Raw genomic sequence first — 21,746 nt, forward strand, 5'->3', positions numbered from 1 at the left:
GGGGACACATTTTCCCCTGTCCCATTCATGTAAGCTCTGCCTTAACCACACAAACCTCGAACACTTATGATTTTAAAGCGTTTGAGGCTTGTGCAGATGAGGACGGAGCTTAGGCATTGGTGGAATGAGACATTATGACATCACAATCTGAGCTCTAGAATGTTGCTATTTAGGATTCTAAAGTGTTTGAGGCTTGTGCAGGTGAGGACGGAGCTCGCAGCAATGGGGCAGGAAAAGAACTGGTCAATTCGCTGGAGGGGAAAAATTTGTCCCGGTGTCAGTCTTTTAATAAGTCCCTTTGCTTTCCCCCATTTCATTTACTTCTTCACAACCGTCTCTTATCAGCCGGGTTATTTCCCCAACTACCGCTACCGCTTGGTTTCTCCTTCCGGGTCATGCTGTTACAGCTGTTCTGCGTCGGACTCCAATGCATGCCGGACTTCCGGTCGTGGTTAGTGCGCAGAACCAAGATGGCGGCCTTAGGGGTCGCTTTCAAGCGCAGCTGTTTGACATTTGCTTCTTTGCAGGTGAGTTTGGCTGCAAAGCTGTGTTACTTCGGTTGGAGAAGAGAACGGGGAACAGCTTGATTAGGCGTCGAAGTTGTAGTTTCTCGCGCACAAATTCTAAATGGGTCCAAAGAGCTATAGGGGAAGAGGTTCTAGGTTATGTTTTAATGGTTGATGAATTCGTGACTTCACTTGTACCAGTGCTGAAGTAACGAAGTGATTTGTATGCTTGGATCAATGCTTCATTTTGCGCCATACAGTCTTATTGCATAGTAACATAGTAGATGACGGCAGATAAAGACCCGAATGGTCCATCCAGTCTGCCCAACCTGATTCAATTTAAATTTTTAAATTTTTTCTTCTTAGCTATTTCTTGGGTTCCAACTGCCGAAATCTCTGTTAAGACTTACTCCAGCCCATCTACACCCTCCCAGCCATTGAAGCCCTCCCCAAATGGCCATATACAGACACAGACCGTACAAGTCTGCCCAGTAACTGGCCTAGTTCAATATTTAATATTATTTTCTGATTCTAAATCCTTTGTGTTCATCCCACGCTTCTTTGAACTCAGTCACAGTTTTACTCTCCACCACCTCTCTCGGGAGCGCATTCCAGGCATCCACTACCCTCTCCGTAAAGTAGAATTTCCTAACATTGCCCCTGAATCTACCATCCCTCAACCTCACATTATGTCCAAGTTTCCAAGTTTATTATATAGTTTGATTAATCGCCTATTCAACATTCTAGGCGATGTACAAATTGTTAAAAATATTAAGAAATGGGTAACATAATACACAGACATACAATTTATCATATTGAGTTAAAAAACAGATAACGACATTCTAACACATAGATTAAATCATTTAAATTAAATAATTTGTAAATACAATATCAAAACAACAGGGAAATTATTTAAAGGTTACAATCAATTTAAATTTCAAATAATAAGGTAAAAACATTAGGAGGGAAGACAAAATTTTTTAAAAAAAGGAAATATGAGATAAAAAGAGATAAAAGAATTAATTATTCACTAAAAGCATCATTAAAAAGGAAACTTTTAAGTTTGGTCTTGAATTTTTCTAAATTCTTTTCTTGTCTTATGTACAGTGGGAGATCATTCCAAGACTGAGGAGCAGTCACTGAAAAAATAGTATGACGCCTTGTATTAACAACTTTCAGTGAGGGAATAGCCAATAGATATTGATCTTGTGATCTCAATGTTCTAGTAGTAGTATATGTTCTCTGGTTTTACCATTTTCGTTTCTCTGGAAAAGATTTTGTTCTACGTTAATACCCTTCAAGTATTTGAACGTCTGAATCATATCTCCCCTGTCTCTCCTTTTCTCTAGGGTATACATATTCAGGGCTTCCAGTCTCTCCTCATACGTCTTCTGGCGCAAGCCTCCTATCATTTTCGTCGCCCTCCTCTGGACCGCCTCAAGTCTTCTTACGTCTTTCGCCAGATACGGTCTCCAAATCTGAACATAATACTCCAAATGGGGCCTTACCAATGACCTGTACAGGGGCATCAACACCTTCTTCCTTCTACTGACTACGCCTCTCTTTATATAGCCCAGCATCCTTCTGGCAGCAGCCACTGCCTTGTCACACTGTTTTTTCACCTTTAGATCTTCGGACACTATAACCCCAAGGTCCCTCTCTCCGTCCGTGCATATCAGCTTCTCTCCTCCCAGCATATACGGTTCCTTCCTATTATTAATCCCCAAATGCATTACTCTGCATTTCTTTGCATTGAATTTTAGTTGCCAGGCATTAGACCATTCCTCTAACTTTTGCAGATCCTTTTTCATATTTTCCACTCCCTCTTCGGTGTCTACTCTGTTACAAATCTTGGTATCATCTGCAAAAAGGCACACTTTTCCTTCTAACCTTTCAGCAATGTCACTCACATACATATTGAACAGGATTTGCCCCAGCACCGAACCCTGAGGGACTCCACTAGTCACCTTTCCTTCCTTCAAGCGACTTCCATTAACCACCACCCTCTGGCGTCTGTCCGACAGCCAGTTTCTGACCCAGTTCACCACTTTGGGTCCTAACTTCAGCCCTTCAAGTTTGTTCAACAGCCTCCTATGAGGAACTGTATCAAAGGCTTTGCTGAAATCCAAGTAAATTACATCTAGCATAGGTCCTTGATCCAGCTCTCTGGTCACCCAATCAAAAAATTCAATCAGGTTCATTTGGCACGATTTACCTTTTGTAAAGCCATGTTGCCTCGGATCCTGTAACCCATTAGATTCAAGGAAGTACACTATCCTTTCTTTCAGCAACACTTCCATTATTTTTCCAACAACTGAAGTGAGGCTCACCGGCCTGTAGTTTCCTGCTTCATCCCTGTGACCACTTTTATGAATAGGGACCACATCCGCTCTCCTCCAATCCCCAGGAATCACTCCCGTCTCCAGAGATTTGTTGAACAAGTCTTTAATAGGACTCGCCAGAACCTCTCTGAGCTCCCTTAGTATCCTGGGATGGATCCCGTCTGGTCCCATCGCTTTGTCCACCTTCAGTTTTTCAAGTTGCTCATAAACACCCTCCTCCGTGAACGGTGCAGAATCTACTCCATTTTCTCGTGTAACTTTGCCAGACAATTTCGGTCCTTCTCCAGGATTTTCTTCTGTGAACACAGAACAGAAGTATTTGTTTAGCACATTTGCTTTCTCCTCATCACTCTCCACATATTGGTTCCTAGCATCTTTTAGCCTAGCAATTCAATTTTTCATCTTCCTCCTTTCACTAATATAGCTGAAAAAATTTTTATCTCCCTTTTTTACATTTTTAGCCATTTGTTCTTCCACCTGTGCCTTCGCCAAACGTATCTCTCTCTTGACTTCTTTCAGTTTCACCCTGTAGTCCTTTCTGCTCTCCTCTTCTTGGTTTTTTTTATATTTCATGAACGCCAACTCTTTCGCCTTTATTTTCTCAGCCACTAGGTTGGAGAACCATATCGGCTTCCTTTTTCTCTTGTTTTTATTGATTTTCTTCACATAAAGGTCTGTAGCCATTTTTATCGCTCCTTTCAGCTTAGACCACTGTCTTTCCACTTCTCTTATGTCCTCCCATCCTAACAGCTCTTTCTTCAGGTACTTTCCCATTGCATTAAAGTCCATACGTTTGAAATCTAGGACTTTAAGTATCGTGCGGCCGCTCTCCACTTTAGCCGTTATATCAAACCAAACCGTTTGATGATCGCTACTTCCCAGGTGAGCACCCACTCGAACATTAGAGATACTCTCTCCATTTGTGAGGACCAGATCCAATATCACTTTTTCCCTTGTTGGTTCCGTCACCATTTGTTTGAGCAGAGCCTCTTGAAAGGCATCCACAATCTCCCTACTTCTTTCCGATTCCGCAGACGGAACATTCCAGTCTGCATCCGACAGGTTGTCTCGTTCTCTATTTCAGCAGCTAGAACTTTGATTTATAAGGAAGAAATAAGCTAAATATTGCAGTACTGAGGCTTGTATGGATGCTGTGGGGACAGTGGTCGCGGGGACAAATTTTTTTCCCTGTGTCATTTTCTACCAAAAAGTATGCAGGTAAAGCTAGACTCACTCAGGGTACTGGACTTTGACCTACAGGCCGCCGCGGGAGCGAACTGCTGGGTACGATGGACCACTGGTCTAAGCCAGCAGCAGCAATTCTTATGTTCTCATGGTATAAATGAGAGATTTGGGTTGAAAAATGCTGATAATTTCACCAGTATGCGCACTTGAGGAAAGAGCTTAGAAACTTCCTGTCCATTCTGCTCTGCAGCCAAACCATGCCCCCGTTCTTTGTGTTTTAAAAAATATACTATATATTATTTTGTACAAAATTTTACAGAACATGGAAAGTACTCAGTAAAACAGCCAGTAGCTTATTTTCACTATATTGTAGATTAAACTAGGTTTGTGTCTGACCATTTTGTTAATTTTCACATATTCATCTGGACTTCTAGTGCTATCCCGAATTTGGCTTTTTATTTTAAGGCACATGTGTAAGTTGTTTATTGTATGCTGTTATTTTAATAATCTTTCATATTCTTTTATTATTTATGTAATGTTTTTAATTATGTATGTGTTGTTGTTATCTGCATAGATGGTTGATATGCAGGCTACAAGTGCGTTAAATAAATATTCATTATTCCTGTTTTCAGGGCTCCCGTTGGGCTCAGACAGCAGCTGCAGCTCCTGCCTCTCAATCTAATCCACGTGTTAAGACATTTGCTGTTTATAGATGGGACCCTGATAAGGCTGGTGACAAGCCTCGAATGCAGACATATGACATTGACCTGAACAAGTAAGTGTAACTGGAGTGGATGGTCATAACTCATATAAATTATTGCAATGCTTTCTATTATGGCCTCCAACAAAAAGAACTTCAACATCTTTAACTACAGTACTACAGAACAGCTCAGTGAAATTAATTACTCCCCCCCCCCCCCTCAGATCTCCATACTGGCTCCCCATAACAAATAGGCTACTATTTAAACTTTTATTCTTTAGCACTTCTCCAGACCAGTACAGCATCACAATTATTTTTGTATTTAGTGGCGTAGTCATATACAGCTGATTTAGGGGAGGGACTGGAGCACAAAATTAGTGGATGGGCACCAAAGTTTCTCCCCGCCTGAGTGCAATTTACAAATACTTGAGCTATTGGGGATTCCCAAGCCCTGCCACCTGAAGACATCCTCCTTCAGTCTAGCAACCCAAAATCTCCAAGCTCTGCAGCCAATGGCAATATCCTCAAGCTGCCACTGCTTTCATGCATGCACAAAAGCCAAAGGGGGGGGGGGGGCAGGGAGGAGGAAAAGCAGCAGCTCTGCAATATTGCTGCCAGCTGCAGAAGTTGGAGGGGAGGAGGTGGCCGTCAGTTGATGAGGCTTGGGGATCCCTACTAGCTACAGCAGGGGAGATGTTCATTTTGAGGGAGCCTAAGCTCAAAGTGAGAGGCCCAAAAACAGCAATATTCACCCTGACTGAACCATCCTCCACGTGCGCCGCTGACAGTTGATGCAGCATCCCCACTCTGATGAGGCTCACTTCTGAAGAGACTCACCATAGCTGTAATAGAAGTGAATGGGAAAACCAAGAGCGCACATCCCTGCTCATCAGAGTGGCGTTACGGAAGCCTATGGCTGCTCCCACTGTCAGCAGCGCACGTGGAGGATCAAAGCAAGCACCACTACCCCCTTGGGTTCCTCGAGGTGAGCGAGAACAAACTAGTCACAGCTTGTATGTCAGTGTGTAGAGTGGTCAGTGCCTGGCGTGCCGAAAAGTCTCATGCGAGCGACAAGAGTACCTTAAGCGCATTAAGCTACTTGTATCTTTCAACCAGCTGCAGATCTCACAGGTATTTTTGGCATCAATTTAAGTTGTTCTAACTTTGTGTTGCTGCTTTTATTGTTATAAATTAACACGAAACATGTTTTTAGGTGCCGCTTATTTGACATGGCTACAAAAAAGAAGCAAAGAAAAACGGAAGCCGAAAATCGTGAATTTAAAGTTGAATGGGCCGAATCGTTCGCGTTTATTCAAGTTTCAAGTTTAATGGAGATTTGATTAGTCGCTTAATCATAATTCTAAGCGATGTACATAATAATAATATTACAAAATTTAGGGAACAATACAATAAATAACAAAAATCAGGTCTGACAAGACTATTGACAAACGTAACAAAACTAAGAACATAAGGGAAGAGAGGGATAAGAACTACAAATTATTTAAAAGTTAAAGAGACATATAAGGGAGATACAGAAGGAAAGGGAAGTTAAAAATTACTTCAATAAAATTAGAGAGAAAAAGTAAAATTGGTTGGAAGACTAAATGGCTCATTTTCAAAGGCGTCTTTAGTTTACTTTTGAATTTTTCTAAGTTGTTTTCTTCCCTCAAGTGAATAGGAAGTGAGTTCCAAGTTTGGGGGGCTGTAACAGAAAAAATCAATTGCCGTCTAGTATTAATAATTCTAAGAGAGGGAATCGTCAGCAAGTGCTGTTCAATAGATCTTAATGTTCTATTGGAAGTATATGGAATTAATAACTTATAAATGAAAGCTGAAGTTTTGTAAAGAAGGGATTTGAATGTGAGCAAACATAGTTTATATGTTATCCGGTGAGCAACTGGAAGCCAGTGCGCTTTATTGAGAAGGGGTGTTACGTGATCAAACTTCTTGGCTTTGTATATGAGCTTGATAGAAGCATTCTGAATAATTTGTAGACGCTTGATTTCATTTTGAGCTATTCCCTTGAATAGGGCATTGCAGTAATCGATTTTGGAAATCACGAGAGAGTGGATAAGAATATTGAGGGATTTAGTGCAGAGAAATTGTGAAACTGAGCAAATTTGGCGAAGCCTAAAGAAAGTTGATTTGATAATGCTATTAATGTGATCATGAAAGGATAGTTTGTAATCAAAAATAATCCCTAGAATCTTAATATTACTTACTGGTTGTAAGGGAGAGCCCTTAATAGAGATTGGAAAATTCAGTTTTAAATTATCTCTCCATGGAAAGAGCATCACAATTGATTTATTAACGTTGAGTGCTAGTCTATTAGTATTCAGCCATTGGTGTATTTTTTCAAGTTTCATATTAATTGTTATTGTATCCAGAGGATTATTAGTATCTAACGGATGTAGGAGCTGAATGTCATCAGCGTATGCAAATACATTAAAACCAATGGATTGGCACAGAGTCATCAATGGGGCAAGAAAAATGTTAAACAAAAGTGGGGACAGAATCGACCCTTGGGGAACACCGTATGTAGTAGAGAAACTATCAGAAGTTGCGTTATTAAAAAAATACAGATGAAGTACGATCAGTAAAATATGATACAAACCAAGAAAAAACCTGGTCTGTAATGCCAATAGATTGGAGTCTGTTTAACAAAAGCTCATGGTCGATCGTATCGAAAGCGGCTGAGAGATCAATTGAGATTAGAAGAACCGATTGATGGTGATCCAAGAAATATTGGATGGATGTAGTCATGCCTATCAATTAGTATTCTGTAGAATGATGCTGTCTGAAACCTGTCTGGTTTGGGTGCAAGATGTTAGTTTTTTCAATAAATTCTGATATTTGATTAAATACCACCTTCTCGGTTAGTTTTGGTAAAAACGGAATGTTAGCTATTGGTCTATAATTTCAAAACTGTCTTATTTGTCAAGAAAAATTGGCATATAACATGAAATCAAATTTGAAGAGACACTTTACAACTAAACACAAATCATTTGGCAGTAAATATCCCGCTGGTGATGCAAGGAAGAAAGCAGTTGAACTTCAGAGTTACTACTGTCTGCTAAAACAGTAACCCTCCCCTCTTTCCATCCAGCCTGTGCCCCCTCTCTCCTTTTTACATGATTCATTTTTACATCTCTTCATTTTTATCTCTCCTACACCAGATCTAGCATCTTTGTCCCTCTCTCCTTATTTCTCTGCTGACCCCCTTCCCAGCATCTATCGCTCTCTATTTTCTCATTTCTGTCTCTCCCCGTTCCCTCATCTGATCTTTCCATTCCACTCTGACCTCTTCCCCTCCTCTAATCTCCCTGCCAGCTGTTTCCTTCCTTTTTTTCCTCATCCCCTGTCCAGCAGTACCCCTTCTCCCTTCCCTCTTCCCCCTATCCAACAGTAACTCTCTTCCCTTCCCTTCTCCCCTCTCAGCAGCATCTCTCCTCCCTCCCTCCAGGTCCAGTAGCAGCTCTCCCTTTATGCAGCATCTTCCCAGCCTCCAACAGTGGCTTCCTCCCTTTCCCTCCAATCCCATCCCAGTACTTGCCTGCAGCAGTGATTCACTTAGGCAGCCTTGGGTCCTTTGGGTTGCGCCACTTCTGAGGAAAGAGGAAGTTGCATCATCAGAGGCAGGCCGCGACTCAGCAAAAGCCCCAAGGTTGCCAAAGTGAATTGCTGCTGGGAGGGGAGTAGAGGGGAGGAATCTACTGTCGGAGGCTCTCACTGGCCCTGCATAGACTGGTAGGAATTTTGCGCACCAATCTTGACGGCCCTGCGTGGAATGGCCGGAATTTTCTGAATTTTCTGCGGAACGGCACCGGTCCACGTACCGACGGTTGAAGAACACTGGTATAGTCAACCAACTTGACTAGTTAAGAGGATATTGTCACCACTTTGCCAAGGGTCTTCATTATTTATTCTTGCACCAGGATCAGTGGGACAGGCATGTGGAATATCTTTGGGAGAGGAGGAGATAGTGTTTGCTGCGGATGAGCAGACTGGATGGGCCATTTGGCCTTTATCTGCCATAATGTTTCTATGTTTTATGATAATTGTGACGATGCATTCAGTTGTTTTTCTTACCCAACAAGTGCATTTCCCTTTTAGGTGTGGTCCCATGGTGCTAGATGCGCTGATTAAGGTTAAGAATGAGATGGATGGCACACTAACTTTTCGAAGATCTTGTCGAGAAGGTAGGCACTTTTTTTTTTTCTTTGATTGAAGAGGATTTGGAATGCTGGGGCTGTATCCAATAGAATCAATCTTAATGACAAGCAGGGTGTATTATAATGCCTAGCAGATTGAGTTTCATAAATTGGATTTCCATAAATAGTTGTATTGGGAGTAAGAACATAAGCAATGCCTCTGCTGGGTCAGACCTGAGGTCCATCGTGCCCAGCAGTCCACTCACGCGGCGGCCCAACCAGGACCTGTGCAATAATCCTCTATCTATACCCCTCTATCCCCTTTTCCAGCAGGAAATCGTCCAATCCTTTCTTAAACCCCAGTACCGTACTCTGCCCTATTAGATCCTCTGGAAGCGCATTCCAGGTGTCCACCACACGTTGGGTAAAGAAGAACTTCCTAGCATTTGTTTTGAATCTGCCCCTTTCAACTTTTCCGAGTGCCCTCTTGTTCTTTTATTATTTGAAAGTTTGAAGAATCTGTCCCTCTCTACTCTCTCTATGCCCTTCATGATCTTGTAAGTCTCTATCATATCCCCTCTAAGTCTCTCTTCTCCAGGGAAAAGAGACCCAATTTCTCCAATCTCAGCATATGAAAGGTTTTCCATCCCCTTTATCAGACGCGTCACTCTCCTCTGAACCCTATTGAGTAATGCCATGTCCTTCTTAAGGTATGGCGACCAATATTGGACGCAGTACTCCAGATGCGGACGCACCATCGCCCGATACAATGGCAGGATAACTTCTTTCGTTCTGGTTGTAATACCCTTCTTGATTATGCCTAGCATTCTGTTTGCCTTCTTAGCGGCCGCTGCACACTGTGCCGTCGGCTTCATTGTCATGTCCACCATTACCCCAAGTCCCTTTCTTGGGTACTCTCATTTAATAACATCCCTCCCATCGTATAGTTGTACCTCGGGTTTCTGTTTCCCACATGTAATACTTTACATTTCTCAACGTTGAACTTCCACTGAAGCAATTGTGTCTTCGAGAGACTGCACGGTACCGCTTGTTTCTTCACTTTTGGTGGCAGGGGGTAAGGGTCTGGATTGTTTCAGAAAGCGGCCTGTCCTGCTGTTATCAGTGAGGGAGATAGATCTTGCTATTTTGTGGGAGATAGGACCTGCTGTTGGACTGTTCAAATGAATGAGCTGCGGGGGGCTTCGGGAGGTGGAGCTGGACTCCCATGCAGCCCAAAGTTCTTTTCCTGCAGCGGGAGGGCTGGCTTGCGTTGGGGCAGCTCCCGGTGGCAATGGAGCTGCCCTGAAGAGAGAGAGCTGTTGCAGGGGACTTCGGGAGGCATAGCTGGTCTCCCACGCAGCCCGATGTCCTTTCCCTGCGGCTGGGGGTCTTTTTTCGTTGGGGTAGCTCCTGGTTTCAATGGGGCTGCCCTGGAGAGAAGAGGAGCAAAACTGTGCTCTGCAGGGGGCTTCGGGGGGTGAAGCTGGGCTCCCATGCGGCCCGAAGTTCTTTTCCTGCAGCGGGAGGGCTGGCTTGCGTTGGGGCAGCTCCCGGTGGCAATGGAGCTACCCTGAAGAGAGAGAGCTGTTGCAGGGGGCTTCGGGAATTCTATTATTTCTTTGTTTTGACTAATAATTATGTCAAAGTATAAAATGAAAATAAAGACTAAAATTAAAAAAAAAAAAACAACATATGACATTGAGGAATTCATCTGTAACTCATTTTACTAGTTGAATTAGTTTTTTCCATTTTGAGACCTGCATTTAATTCCTTCGGGTCTGTTTTTTTAGGGATATGTGGCTCTTGTGCCATGAATATCAATGGAGGGAATACCCTGGCCTGCACAACAAAAATAGACACTAACCTCAGCAAGGTCTCCAAAATCTACCCCTTGCCACACATGTATGTGGTGAAGGATCTTGTACCAGTAAGTGCTATATATGCCTCTTTTTTTCTTTTGATTTCCCTGCTTGTACAATCAGAAACATCAGTTGTATTATAAAGGATAATGGGAGTAGTTCTGTAACTAGGCATGTTCATTTAGGCACCAGTATTTCAACAGGAACTATCTGAGATTACATTGTGGAAAACTAGCTTAATTGGTATTAGCATGCCTAATATTTAGGTGCTCATAGTTTACATCAACCATAGAGCTGTAATTATGGGTGCCTAAATGCAGCAGGAACATGTGTAACTTACACATAAAATTTACAGAATACTGTAAGTTCTAAGTGGCTTACAATAAAACAAAGCAAATCAATAAAAGAAAGAAAAGCCAGGTAGTAGAGCTGCTCCTCTGCACCCAGAAGTTTTGGGATCGAATCCCAGTCCTGCTCCTTGTGACCCTGGGCAAGTAACTTAATCCTCCAGGTACAGAATAGATACCTGTATTTATCCTAAGACAGGGGTAGGCAATTCCAGTCCTCGATAGCCGGAGCCAGATCAGGTTTTCAGGATATCCACAATGAATATGTATGAGATGGATTTGCATGCACTGCCTCCTTGAGATGCAAATCTATCTCATGCATATTTATTGTGGATATCCTGAAAACCTGACCTGGCTGTGGCTCTCGAGGATCGGAATTGCCTACCCCTGTCTTAGGACAAGCAGGCAGCATATTCTCATATATGGGTGACATCATCCATGGAGCCTAGTACGGACAGTCTAGAAAGTGAACTGTCACTTAAAAAAAAAAGCTTTAGACGTGCTTTCAACTATCTGCACCAGGCATTTGCGATATCTCAGTTCTTCATTTTCTGTGGAGCGAAGAAGTATCTTTTTGTCTGAACTCCCTTCAGTCGGTGTTGCCTTCCCAGCGGTCTATTTCTATAGCCAACCCTCATAATTGGAGCCTTCAGTGTTTAGGCTTAGGACACCACATCAAGACTTGTTTTCGGTGTTCATCTTTAAAGTCGCACTCTCTTAAGGCCCATCGTGCTCAGCAGGTGCAGTTGTTCGGCGCTACCATAGACATTGCTAAATCTTCTCAGCCGTTGACATAAAAAATTCTGACCACAGGAGATTCCAGCATCGGGGAAGCCAGCCAAGAAGCCATCTGCTTCCAAACCAGCGTCACAGGTCTCTACAGCCTTGAGTCCCTTGATGCAGACCAAACGACATCATCGCTCCCCTGCTTCGCAGGTTGTCTCTCCTCCACAGTGTGCATCCTCTTCGAGGTCACCCACTCCGAGAAAACCTGCTGCACCAATGGTACCAGGGAGAGACTTGATATATTTAAATTGCACTGCCTGCCAGTGCTTTCAACTCCCTCAGTACCAGCCCAGATTGAGCATAACGTTACAAGGCCTAAGAGTACCGCTGTCAGCTGTCCATCGGAGCATTGCACTCCTCCGGACTCTCCTGTGAGGAATCTTCACACGCCGTCTCGATGATGTTCAACCTCCAGACATTGATCTCTACATTGATGTTCTCATAGATGCTCATCCTCATAGATGCTATCTCTTTCAACACATTGACAATCAAGATGGTATTGATCTCAAACTTCAAAACGGATTGGAGAAGGCAAGATAGCGGCGGCATGAGCTGTTGGAGATAGAGCTCTGTCTTCTCTAACATTTACCTTTACAATTACCCCTCGGTGTGGCTTGTCCAGCTATGCCTCACACTAAGCGGAAGAGCGTTTTCCGGGGGGACCCCTCCATACCCGGCCAAATGATGATGGAGCGCTTTCTGACAAGCTCACCGGTTGTTGTTGGGGAAGAAAAGCCTGCTGCTGTTCTGACAGAAAGAGACACCAGAGCCTTAGGTCTGGAGATCTTTCTCCCCACCTACAGCCCGATCCCCGCCGAACCAGCGCAGGCCAGTGTGCAACGTGAGAGAGCACTGAGCCAGCTGAGCATGGCGTCCTCAAACGGAGGGGGGTCAAATCGCTGACCGAGACGCTGAGTTGACAATCTCTGGAGTAGCAGAGGGAGCCGACTCCTCGGCGGTGACACTGGCAAACTTATTTCAGATTGTCCAGAGACTCGAGACTGTGGCAATAAAATCCGTGGATGTGAGTAAATTAGATTTGTCTGCCTCAGTACAACATTTTCAAATGGAAACTAATAAGAAATTTGAACGAGTTGATAACGAGTTATCCTCATTGCAGAATCTATCAGTAACTGATGAAAGACAGGAATCTCTTACAAAATAAAATTGAACAGTTGGAAAATTTCAATAGGAGAGTGAATTTGCATGTTTTTAATTTTCCTAAGCTAAATCTAGTTTCACCTATTGATACCTTCAAAAAATATTTAATGGAGACCTTAAAATTTGAATCAGAGCTGATACCACCGATCAGTAAAATGTATTACATGCCAAGGAAGTTAGATAAATCTCCTCCTCAGGAAATAGATTTGGAGGTAGTATTCTCTTCAATTCTTCCTGTTAGGGGCGCCTCTCTTCGATGCTGTCTCTCCCAGCTAGCCATCTGAGACATAGAGGCTCGCCACTGTTGGACTGTGGGTCGCGTACTTCCAACCCAATGTCTAAGGATAAGTTTTTTAGTGAGTCCCAAAGCTACTAACAGAAAACGCCTCCCAGGCTCGGAAATACCAGCCTCCACCAGGGGACTCGTGACACTCAACAACAACGTCTTGTAAGACCAGTCCAAGGACTTCCCAAGAATACTCTCCAGCTCCCGAAGCACAGATATCCATAAGGGCCCCACATTAGAACACTCCAAAAGATGATGTACTAAAGTATCCCGGTGAGCCGGGCAGCGAGGGCAACAGTCATCAGACCAGAGCCCCATCTTGTGCTTTTGCAGCACGTAAGATATGATTGGTGCAGAATATTTAGATGTACTTCATGTAGGGTCACAAGGAGCAGCACGGGGTTTGAACCCACAACCCCAGGGTGCTGAGGCTGTAGCTTCAACCACTGCGCCACACACTCCTCCACTAAGGACATAGGAAGAAGGCACTAAGGACATGGGAAGGGGCACTAAGGACATAGGAAGGCACTGGGGGCACTGAGGACATGGGAAGGGGCACTAAGAACATAGGAAGGAGGCACTGAGGGCACTTAGGACATGGGAAGGAGGCACTAGGGGCACTAAGGACATGCAAAAGGACACTAAGGACATAGGAAGGAAGGAGGGAGGGAATAGAAAGGGATAATTGTTGGGCCTGAGTGCAGAAAGAAAGGATGCTCAATAAGAAGGAAACCCAACCAGAGGCTCATGAAATTACCAGGCAGCAAAGGTAGAAAATGATTTTATTTTCAATTTAGTGATGAAAATGTGTCAGTTTTGAGAATTTATATCTGCTGTCTAAATTTTGCACTATATTTGTCTATTTTTCTGTAGTCACTGAGGTGACATTGCATATTTTAAAGTCATCTGCCTTGACATCTTTGAAACCCCCTAAATATAAATGATAATTAACATTTTCTCTGCGTATAGTGTTTTTGGTTTTTTATTTTTTTTATTTTATGGTTACCATTATGAATTAATAAGATATTATGTGTACAAGAAAAATGAAAGGAGGAAATTGGGGATGGGGGTGGGGCAGGATTGGGGCGGGGCTAGGGCGGTGTTGAGGGGCGGGACTAACAATTAATCGATGTCCTGTTTTGATGAAAAAAATAAATGGTCACATTATCCTTGCACTACTCCCCTTCCTGAAACAAACCTCTTCAACAACTGCTAGAATGCAAAACTACCCAGCTCTTAGCTCTGCCTCTGTTAGCAAAATATCCTGCACAAGTTTTGAAAGAGTCAGGACTAAGTCTAAATATTATGTGTTCAAGGATATTTGTTCATGGGAACTATTGACGTGTTTAGAAAATGGACAGCAAATTGTATTTTGTTTCTATTTCAGGACCTGAGTAACTTCTATGCTCAGTACCGATCCATTGAGCCTTATTTGAAGAAGAAGGATGAATCCCAGCAAGGCAAAGAACAGTACCTACAGTCCATGGAGGATAGAGAGAAACTGGTTACTACACTTTTTCAGTGTTTTCTCTTTTGCAATTTCTCAAAACCCTGATTTTTATTTTCATTCTAAGAATCTCTTTTGGTTTCCTCTCAATATAGGACGGTCTGTACGAATGCATTCTATGTGCCTGCTGCAGTACTAGCTGCCCCAGCTACTGGTGGAACGGAGACAAATATTTAGGGCCTGCAGTGCTCATGCAGGTGAGAAGAGCTTTCTGTATCTACTGGATCATTTTGAGCAGAAATCTCAAAGCTATAGAAATAAATAAACCACTTTCAAGTCAAACTGTTATACAAGAAGCCAAGCAGATTTTTTGTTGCACCATTCTTATAAGTATGAGAGCTAAATATATAGTTCTAAATTTAACTGGTAATTCATGAATATTACCCATATCCAGTTAAATTTAAGTTATTTTCCCAGAATACATCCAATCTCTCTTTATTTAATTTTTCAGTGAACATTATAATTTTTGGCCAGAAGTTACATATTAGATTGGAAAACTTTGGTCCAGCTAACATTTTATGCATTGAATTCCAACTTACCCATCCAACAGGAGTGTACTATTCTTTGGTGCACTTCTCTTATAAACCTCACATTAAACAGGTCTTCCCCCACGATCCTCAGAAGTACCACCTGGGACTCAAATTTATTTTCACTGACCCAGGATTTAAGCACTACTTCCTCACTGGATCCTGCACTTATAATGAGTACTTTTAAATATTGCTTAGTATTCTTAATTATTAAAGGTACTTAGCCCATTCTTTCTCCTCAGTAAAAATGGCTGCCGAGACCACAGTAGGCCTAGTTTTTTTAACTTTTATTTAGGAGGGAGGGAACGCTAGCTGCTGGCCGGTGGGGCTCTGATACAAGCTATTAATAATAAACGGGGGTATGGCCATGCAGTGAGCCAGGAAATTCTGTTTTTCCTAGACTCCACAGCTTTCTTCCCCTTAAAGATATTTTGGCATTAAATACTGTATCAATTTTCTGTATATGTTTTACCCACTATTAGTCTTTCTTCTTATGGACAAGTTTGTGCAGAAGAACGTCCTTGAAATGTCCACAAAGACCGTGAAAAAAGATTGAGATAGAGCTAAGGCTAGTTCATGGGGCTTGGCATCAGAGTGGGGGGGGGGGGAAGACTCAAACGTAAACTGAGACCCTTATTTTTGGGCCATTTTGTTCCCAAAAAGTAGTATATTTGCGAAAAGCAGGCAATTTGCGTACAGCATAAAGTACAACATCATCAGGCAAATCTACAGAAAGATCACGGGCCCAAGCGTCCCGCAAACGGACATAATCAAGCAGGGGGGGGGACTCATCCTTCAAATGTCTATGATGGGATTTAAGAGGAACAAAATGCTGAGATCCTATGGTGGATAGTAGCTCCTTACAAGAAGCTGTCAGATGACAGGGAGACAGAGAGGCTATATAATGATGAAGTTGCATGTGAGCAAAGCCATCCGTTCGAGGAAGATTGAATTCTAAACATAATGATTCAAAAGATTTGAGCTTCCTATCATCTCCCACCACCTGAAACAGATAATGAATCCTCCCTTCTTCCCAATCGGCAAAAATGGCCCCATCCACCCCAGGCAGGAAATTCCTATTAAAGCGTAACGGCAAGAAGGGAGAAATAGCAGAATTAAGAGAATGAAATTTACAAACCCATTGCCATGCCTTCTGCAAAGGGTAATGGAGAACGTAAGAGGAAGGGGCTCAGGCTGAGCCGAGGGTATAGAGTGGACATAAGCACTAAAGTGTGTCTTAGATAAACAAGAGAGTTCCAAAGCAGTATTAGTAAAATGGGCAGTACCCCGAAACAAATCATTAATATGACGCATACCAGAACCCACCATCAAATGGCGAAGATTCAGCAGGCCCAAACCCCCTTTATACCAAGGGGAAGCCGCCAGCCGATAAGGCAAACTAGCTGGCTTACCCGCCCAAAGAAATCTCTGAACTAAACGCTCCAGCTGCCTCTCATCCTTAGATGTCAGATAGAGCAGTAAGACCTGGAAGGTGTATCTTGTACCTGTTTAAAATAGAAACAATTGCTCTTTCCACTCAGGCTCTTAGGACAATTACAGAAAATGACAGAAGGAATTTTCCTGATGTAACAAGTTTCCCCCAAGGTATTAATCACAGTGTTAGCTTCTTCTTTTCCATTGCATTAAAATGCCAGATTGATCAGGTTCTGTGCTGATATTTTCAGTTCATGAAAGAATAGAAAGACTAAGCTTTTCAGAGTGTGTAACAGGGCTCTGATTTTTTTTTTTTTTTTAGGTATATCGCTGGGTGATTGATTCACGTGACGACTTTACAGCAGAGCGTTTGGCAAAGTTGCAGGATCCATTTTCTTTGTACCGTTGCCATACTATCATGAATTGTACCAAGGCTTGCCCCAAGGTATGAGTTGTGTTACCTTCCATCTGGGAATGGCTGAATCACAGCTGGCAGGAGCACATAGCACAACAAGCTATTAATAATAAAACAGGTGTGTGTGGCTATGCAATGAGCCATGTTTTTCCTGGGCTCCGTTGGCACTAAACAGTATACTGCATCAATTTTCTGTATATATTTTACTCGCTACTAGTCTTTCCTCTTATGGACAAGTTTGTGCAGAAGAGCGTCCTTGAAATGTCCACAAAGACCAGGATAGAGCTATGGCGGTAACTGCCAGTGAAGAGAAAATGGCAGGCAGCATCGAGGAATCTGATGTGGTGAGCAATACCCTTCTTTATCCCAGGACAAGCAGGCAGCATATTATCACATAGGGGTGATGTCACCGACGGAGCCCCGGTAAGGACACTTTAAAAGTGCATCGCCACTTTAAGATCTGAGAAAGTTTCTCGATAGCCTGCACAGCGCATGTGTGAGTGCCTTCCCGCCCGACGTAGGCGCGCGTACCCTCACTTTCTTTGTTTTCACAGAGCTAAGAAGTCACATTTCAACGGCCGTTGAATTTTTCTTGCCTTCCCGCTCTCACGGTTTGTGACTTTTCAGTCATTTTTTTTCCTCCTTTTCCTCCATTTCTTTTTTCTTTTGTTATTAGTTAAATAACAGGTTAAAAAAAATCTTCTTTTCGCTGTCTGTAGGATTTTGGCCTGGCAGGGCCTCTTTGCCACCTCAGCCATCAAGTTTGATTTTGCTGAGGCAGTGTTTCCGTCCATGTCACACCCGATGATGGGATTCAAAAAGTGTGGTTGCTGTGCTCGGCCCATTTTGGTTTCCGACCCACAAACCTGGTGCCTTCAGTGCCTCGAGCCCAAGCACTGTATTGAGAAGTGCAAGTGCTGCTCTTCCTTACAGAAGAGAACTCTTCAAAGCTGTCTCATACAGCACCAAAAGCTCTTTGGTATCAACATGGAAGCGGAGCCGAAATCGACACCAACCGCCTCATCTACTAAATCGACACCGAAGACTTTTGACATCGGTGTCCCACTACACCATTCCGTTGGGTAAACCGGCTAAGAAGCCTCCCCTTCCCCCTCCAGGACACAGGCCAAAGCTGCATCGAGTCAAGTCATGCTGACCTCGCAGAAGACTCGTAAGCACATGGTCCCAATCCTGTTCTACTATGTCTTAGGCCCAGATTCACTAAAGATATTGACTCAATCACTGTTGGCCAATTCTCTGTAAGATATTTTTTAAACATGTCAAGAGCGGAAACTGTTATTATCTTAGGAAAATTTATTATCCTCAAATTTTGCCTTCTTGAAAGATTCTCTAACATTTCTAATTTAAAGTTAATATTCCCATTTTCTTTCATCAAAAGTTGGTTTTGAACCCCTAGTGTGTCCACTTTCTGTTTCTGTTGCTCAAAATCCATTTCAATCCTGTCCACTCTTTGTTGTAATTTCGTAGATTCAGATAGTACTCCAGAGCAATAAGTAGATCAATTTTGCATCTGAATTCCCAAAGAGGATTGTAACTGAGATATGGCATCCCATATCGAATTCAGATCTATAACTGGAGGCTTTATTAAAGGTGCTATGAAAAGGTTAAACTCCACAGATTTTGGTTTCACAGTACCTGGTTCTGAAATCACTTTCAATAAGTTCTGGTGCTCTGCTGTCGACTCCAGGGATTCACGCGGTATTTGATAGGTCTCTACAACCACTGATGCCCGCTGTACACCTGGGTCTTCGACCTCCTCGCTGCTCTCTGGCATCGCAATCTCGCTCCCTTCACCGACTGTGCTACACACTAACGGCCGAGGGAGTGGCCGCGCTGATGTTCTCCGCTCCTCCAGAGAGAGACTAGTAACCTCAAAGGAGGCCTGAGAGCTCTCCGACGAACTCTCACCTCGCGCCGAGGATATTTCATCCGGTTCCCCTCTGGGTGTACGAGTAATGAAGGAATCCATCGGCCCAAATTGAGGCAAGTGCCCGGGATCGGTAGGAAATACCCAGGTCTTAGATTTGCGTTTAAGCATTAAGAAAAAAGAAAGGTCGACGGTGTTCCACCAAATTCGATCAGAACACCATCTTGGCTAGGCTCCTCCCCCCGCAAACATCATTACTTTCGTTTTGGGAATCGTCCCGGCAGTTTACTTACACATATTACCAAGATTTGGAGTGGTTCTAAGTTGCAAGGAAATACTTTTAAAACCAAAAGGAGGACATATTTTTCCACTCAGAGAATAGTTAAGCTCTGGAATGCGTTGCCAGAGGTTGTGGTAATAGTAGATAGCGTAGCTAGTTTACAAAAGGTTTGAACAAATTCCTGGAGGACAAGTGTGTTATTAAGATATAGGGAAGCCTTTGCTTGCCCTGGATCGGTAGCATGGAATATTGCTACTCTTTGGGTTTTGGCCAGGTTCTAATGACCTAGATTGGCCACATGAGAATGGTTTACTGGACTTGATGGACCATTGGTCTGACCCAGTAAGGCTATTCTTATGTTCACCTTTCTGTTTGAAAAAAACAAATGTGTTCTATTCCCCTGTACTGACAAGGGGTTTGTTTTCAGTCTGCATTGAATGGATGGATTGATCACCTAACCGCCCCCCTTCCGGCATTACCGAGCCCCACGTGCAGCCCTCTCCCCCCTTCCTAAACGCTTTCTTCCCTCTCTTCTACCCTCTCCCTTCTGCATCAGCCAAGTTCGGCTAAATGTGTTGTTAATCTAATAAATTGTTGTAAATCGGCATGTCAATGCGGATCCTAATGTAATTGTTGTGAACCGCCTAGAACTTGAAGGGTATGGCGGTATATAAGAATAAAATTATTATTATTAATGCCTATTAACAGAAACAAGACTATCCAGGTAAAAACCTAATCTTTCATTCTGTACATTAGGTGATATATCATTTTGTCCACTGTGTCAGGGCAGGAACATCATATGTAAATGATAAAGCATCATAATTTCGTTTAGCACATAGTCTTGAATTACAGCAGGGGTGTCAAAGTCCCTCCTCGAGGGCCGCAATCCAGTCGGGTTTCCCCAATGAATATGCATGAGATCTATGTGCATGCACTGCTTTTCATGGTATGCTAATAGATCTCATGCATATTCATTGGGGAAATCCTGAAATCCCTCAAGGAGGGACTGTGACATCCCTGAATTACAGCAACAGTTCAAAGATGAGCTATTTTCTAATTGTAACTTGTAGAGGCACCATATACAGCATGACAAAATTACCGGAGAGACTAGGTTGTTGACAGTATTTTATTTTTCTATTAAACTGATAATTGGGTTTGTAGAAAATTCAGTTTAGTGCCCAAAACTTTTTAACACTGCGCTGCCCTTGACCAACTTAACCTTTTTCTTCATTTTTCTCTTTTCTTGAAGGGACTAAATCCTGGAAAAGCGATTGCTGAAATCAAGAAAATGATGGCAACCTACAAGGCCATAAACTAACTCGTACCAGAAACACTTGCAATCTTCAGAATGAAATAAAACTTGACAAAGGTGGAAAAGTCCATCTTCCAATGGTTAATTTGTACAATAAATAGTGTTTAAAAAACCCTATAATAAAATTCTCCAGCTATTTAATTCTGATGTGATTATGAGGATGCTGGAGGATCCAATCTGATGATGCTCCACTATTTTCATTTGTAATACTTTGATGGGAGGAATTTTAAATCTCCAAGGGGTTGCAGTCTTCAAATACCTTTCAGAATCTAAAACTAAAAAGGTATAGGGGAAATTCAAGGCCAGGCCATGTTCAGGATCTAGCATTGAATTTACAACTATCCATTCAGGTAAATTCAATGCCAGAGCCTGAATAATGCCAGGCATTTCATTTCCAAATAGAATGCTGGCAACGGTCTTCAAACTGGCAGCAACCTTAAGCATTAAGCTTGAATTTAAAAGAGATGTCATAAAATTTTCCAGGAATGGTAGATGTCATTAGTCTTTGTCCCCAGTCATGTTCAGGCTTGCTGGGGCATTAACATTTCAGAGCCCTTTGCTGACAACTGCTTCAGCCATCTCACATGCCTAACTAGCATCATTCAGGTTGACATCTCCATGACGGTTCCCATTATGAGTCCAGTCCTAGGTTGGACAGTGCATAATACAGGCATACAGGAAGTTTTAAGTGTGCAATGCAGTTGACAGTGCCAGATTAGCAAAATTAGTCAATTTGCTGACACTGGAAAATCTTAAAAAGTAGGGGGACTCTTGTGGGACATACTGTGACCAGGCATGGCCAAGTTGGGTTCAGCAAGTGGCCTTACCCAGTACACACAAATCCTCAGCCGAGCGGATAGGTGAGGTTCTATTGGTAGCTTGGAATTGGAATAATGAAAAAACAGGTCCAATGACAGAGGTGCACTTTCCTGGTATAAGTTATTGATCAAAATGAAAACAAACTTTCAAATAGGCTTCTTCAGGTTTGTATCATTACAGCATTCAAAACACAAACAATTGCCATTTCCAAGCCTACTATCTCAAAAGAGGAAAAAAAAAA

At 42.7% G+C, this 21,746-nt stretch overlaps 1 protein-coding gene across 1 annotated transcript; it reads left to right on the forward strand.

Moving 5' to 3' along the window:
• The first annotated feature begins 370 nt into the window (after window positions 1-370).
• On the forward strand, window positions 371-20,806 carry SDHB (succinate dehydrogenase complex iron sulfur subunit B). Its single transcript, XM_033955424.1, has 8 exons — window positions 371-527; window positions 4,666-4,808; window positions 8,847-8,932; window positions 10,675-10,811; window positions 14,711-14,827; window positions 14,926-15,027; window positions 17,114-17,236; window positions 20,624-20,806. The coding sequence occupies exons 1-8, from the start codon at window positions 396-398 to the stop codon at window positions 20,690-20,692; spliced, it is 909 nt and encodes a 302-aa protein (XP_033811315.1). The 5' UTR covers window positions 371-395; the 3' UTR covers window positions 20,693-20,806.
• The last annotated feature ends 940 nt before the right edge of the window (window positions 20,807-21,746 follow it).

This window comes from Geotrypetes seraphini, chromosome 8, assembly GCF_902459505.1.
Source record: "Geotrypetes seraphini chromosome 8, aGeoSer1.1, whole genome shotgun sequence".
NCBI lineage: Eukaryota > Metazoa > Chordata > Amphibia > Gymnophiona > Dermophiidae > Geotrypetes > Geotrypetes seraphini.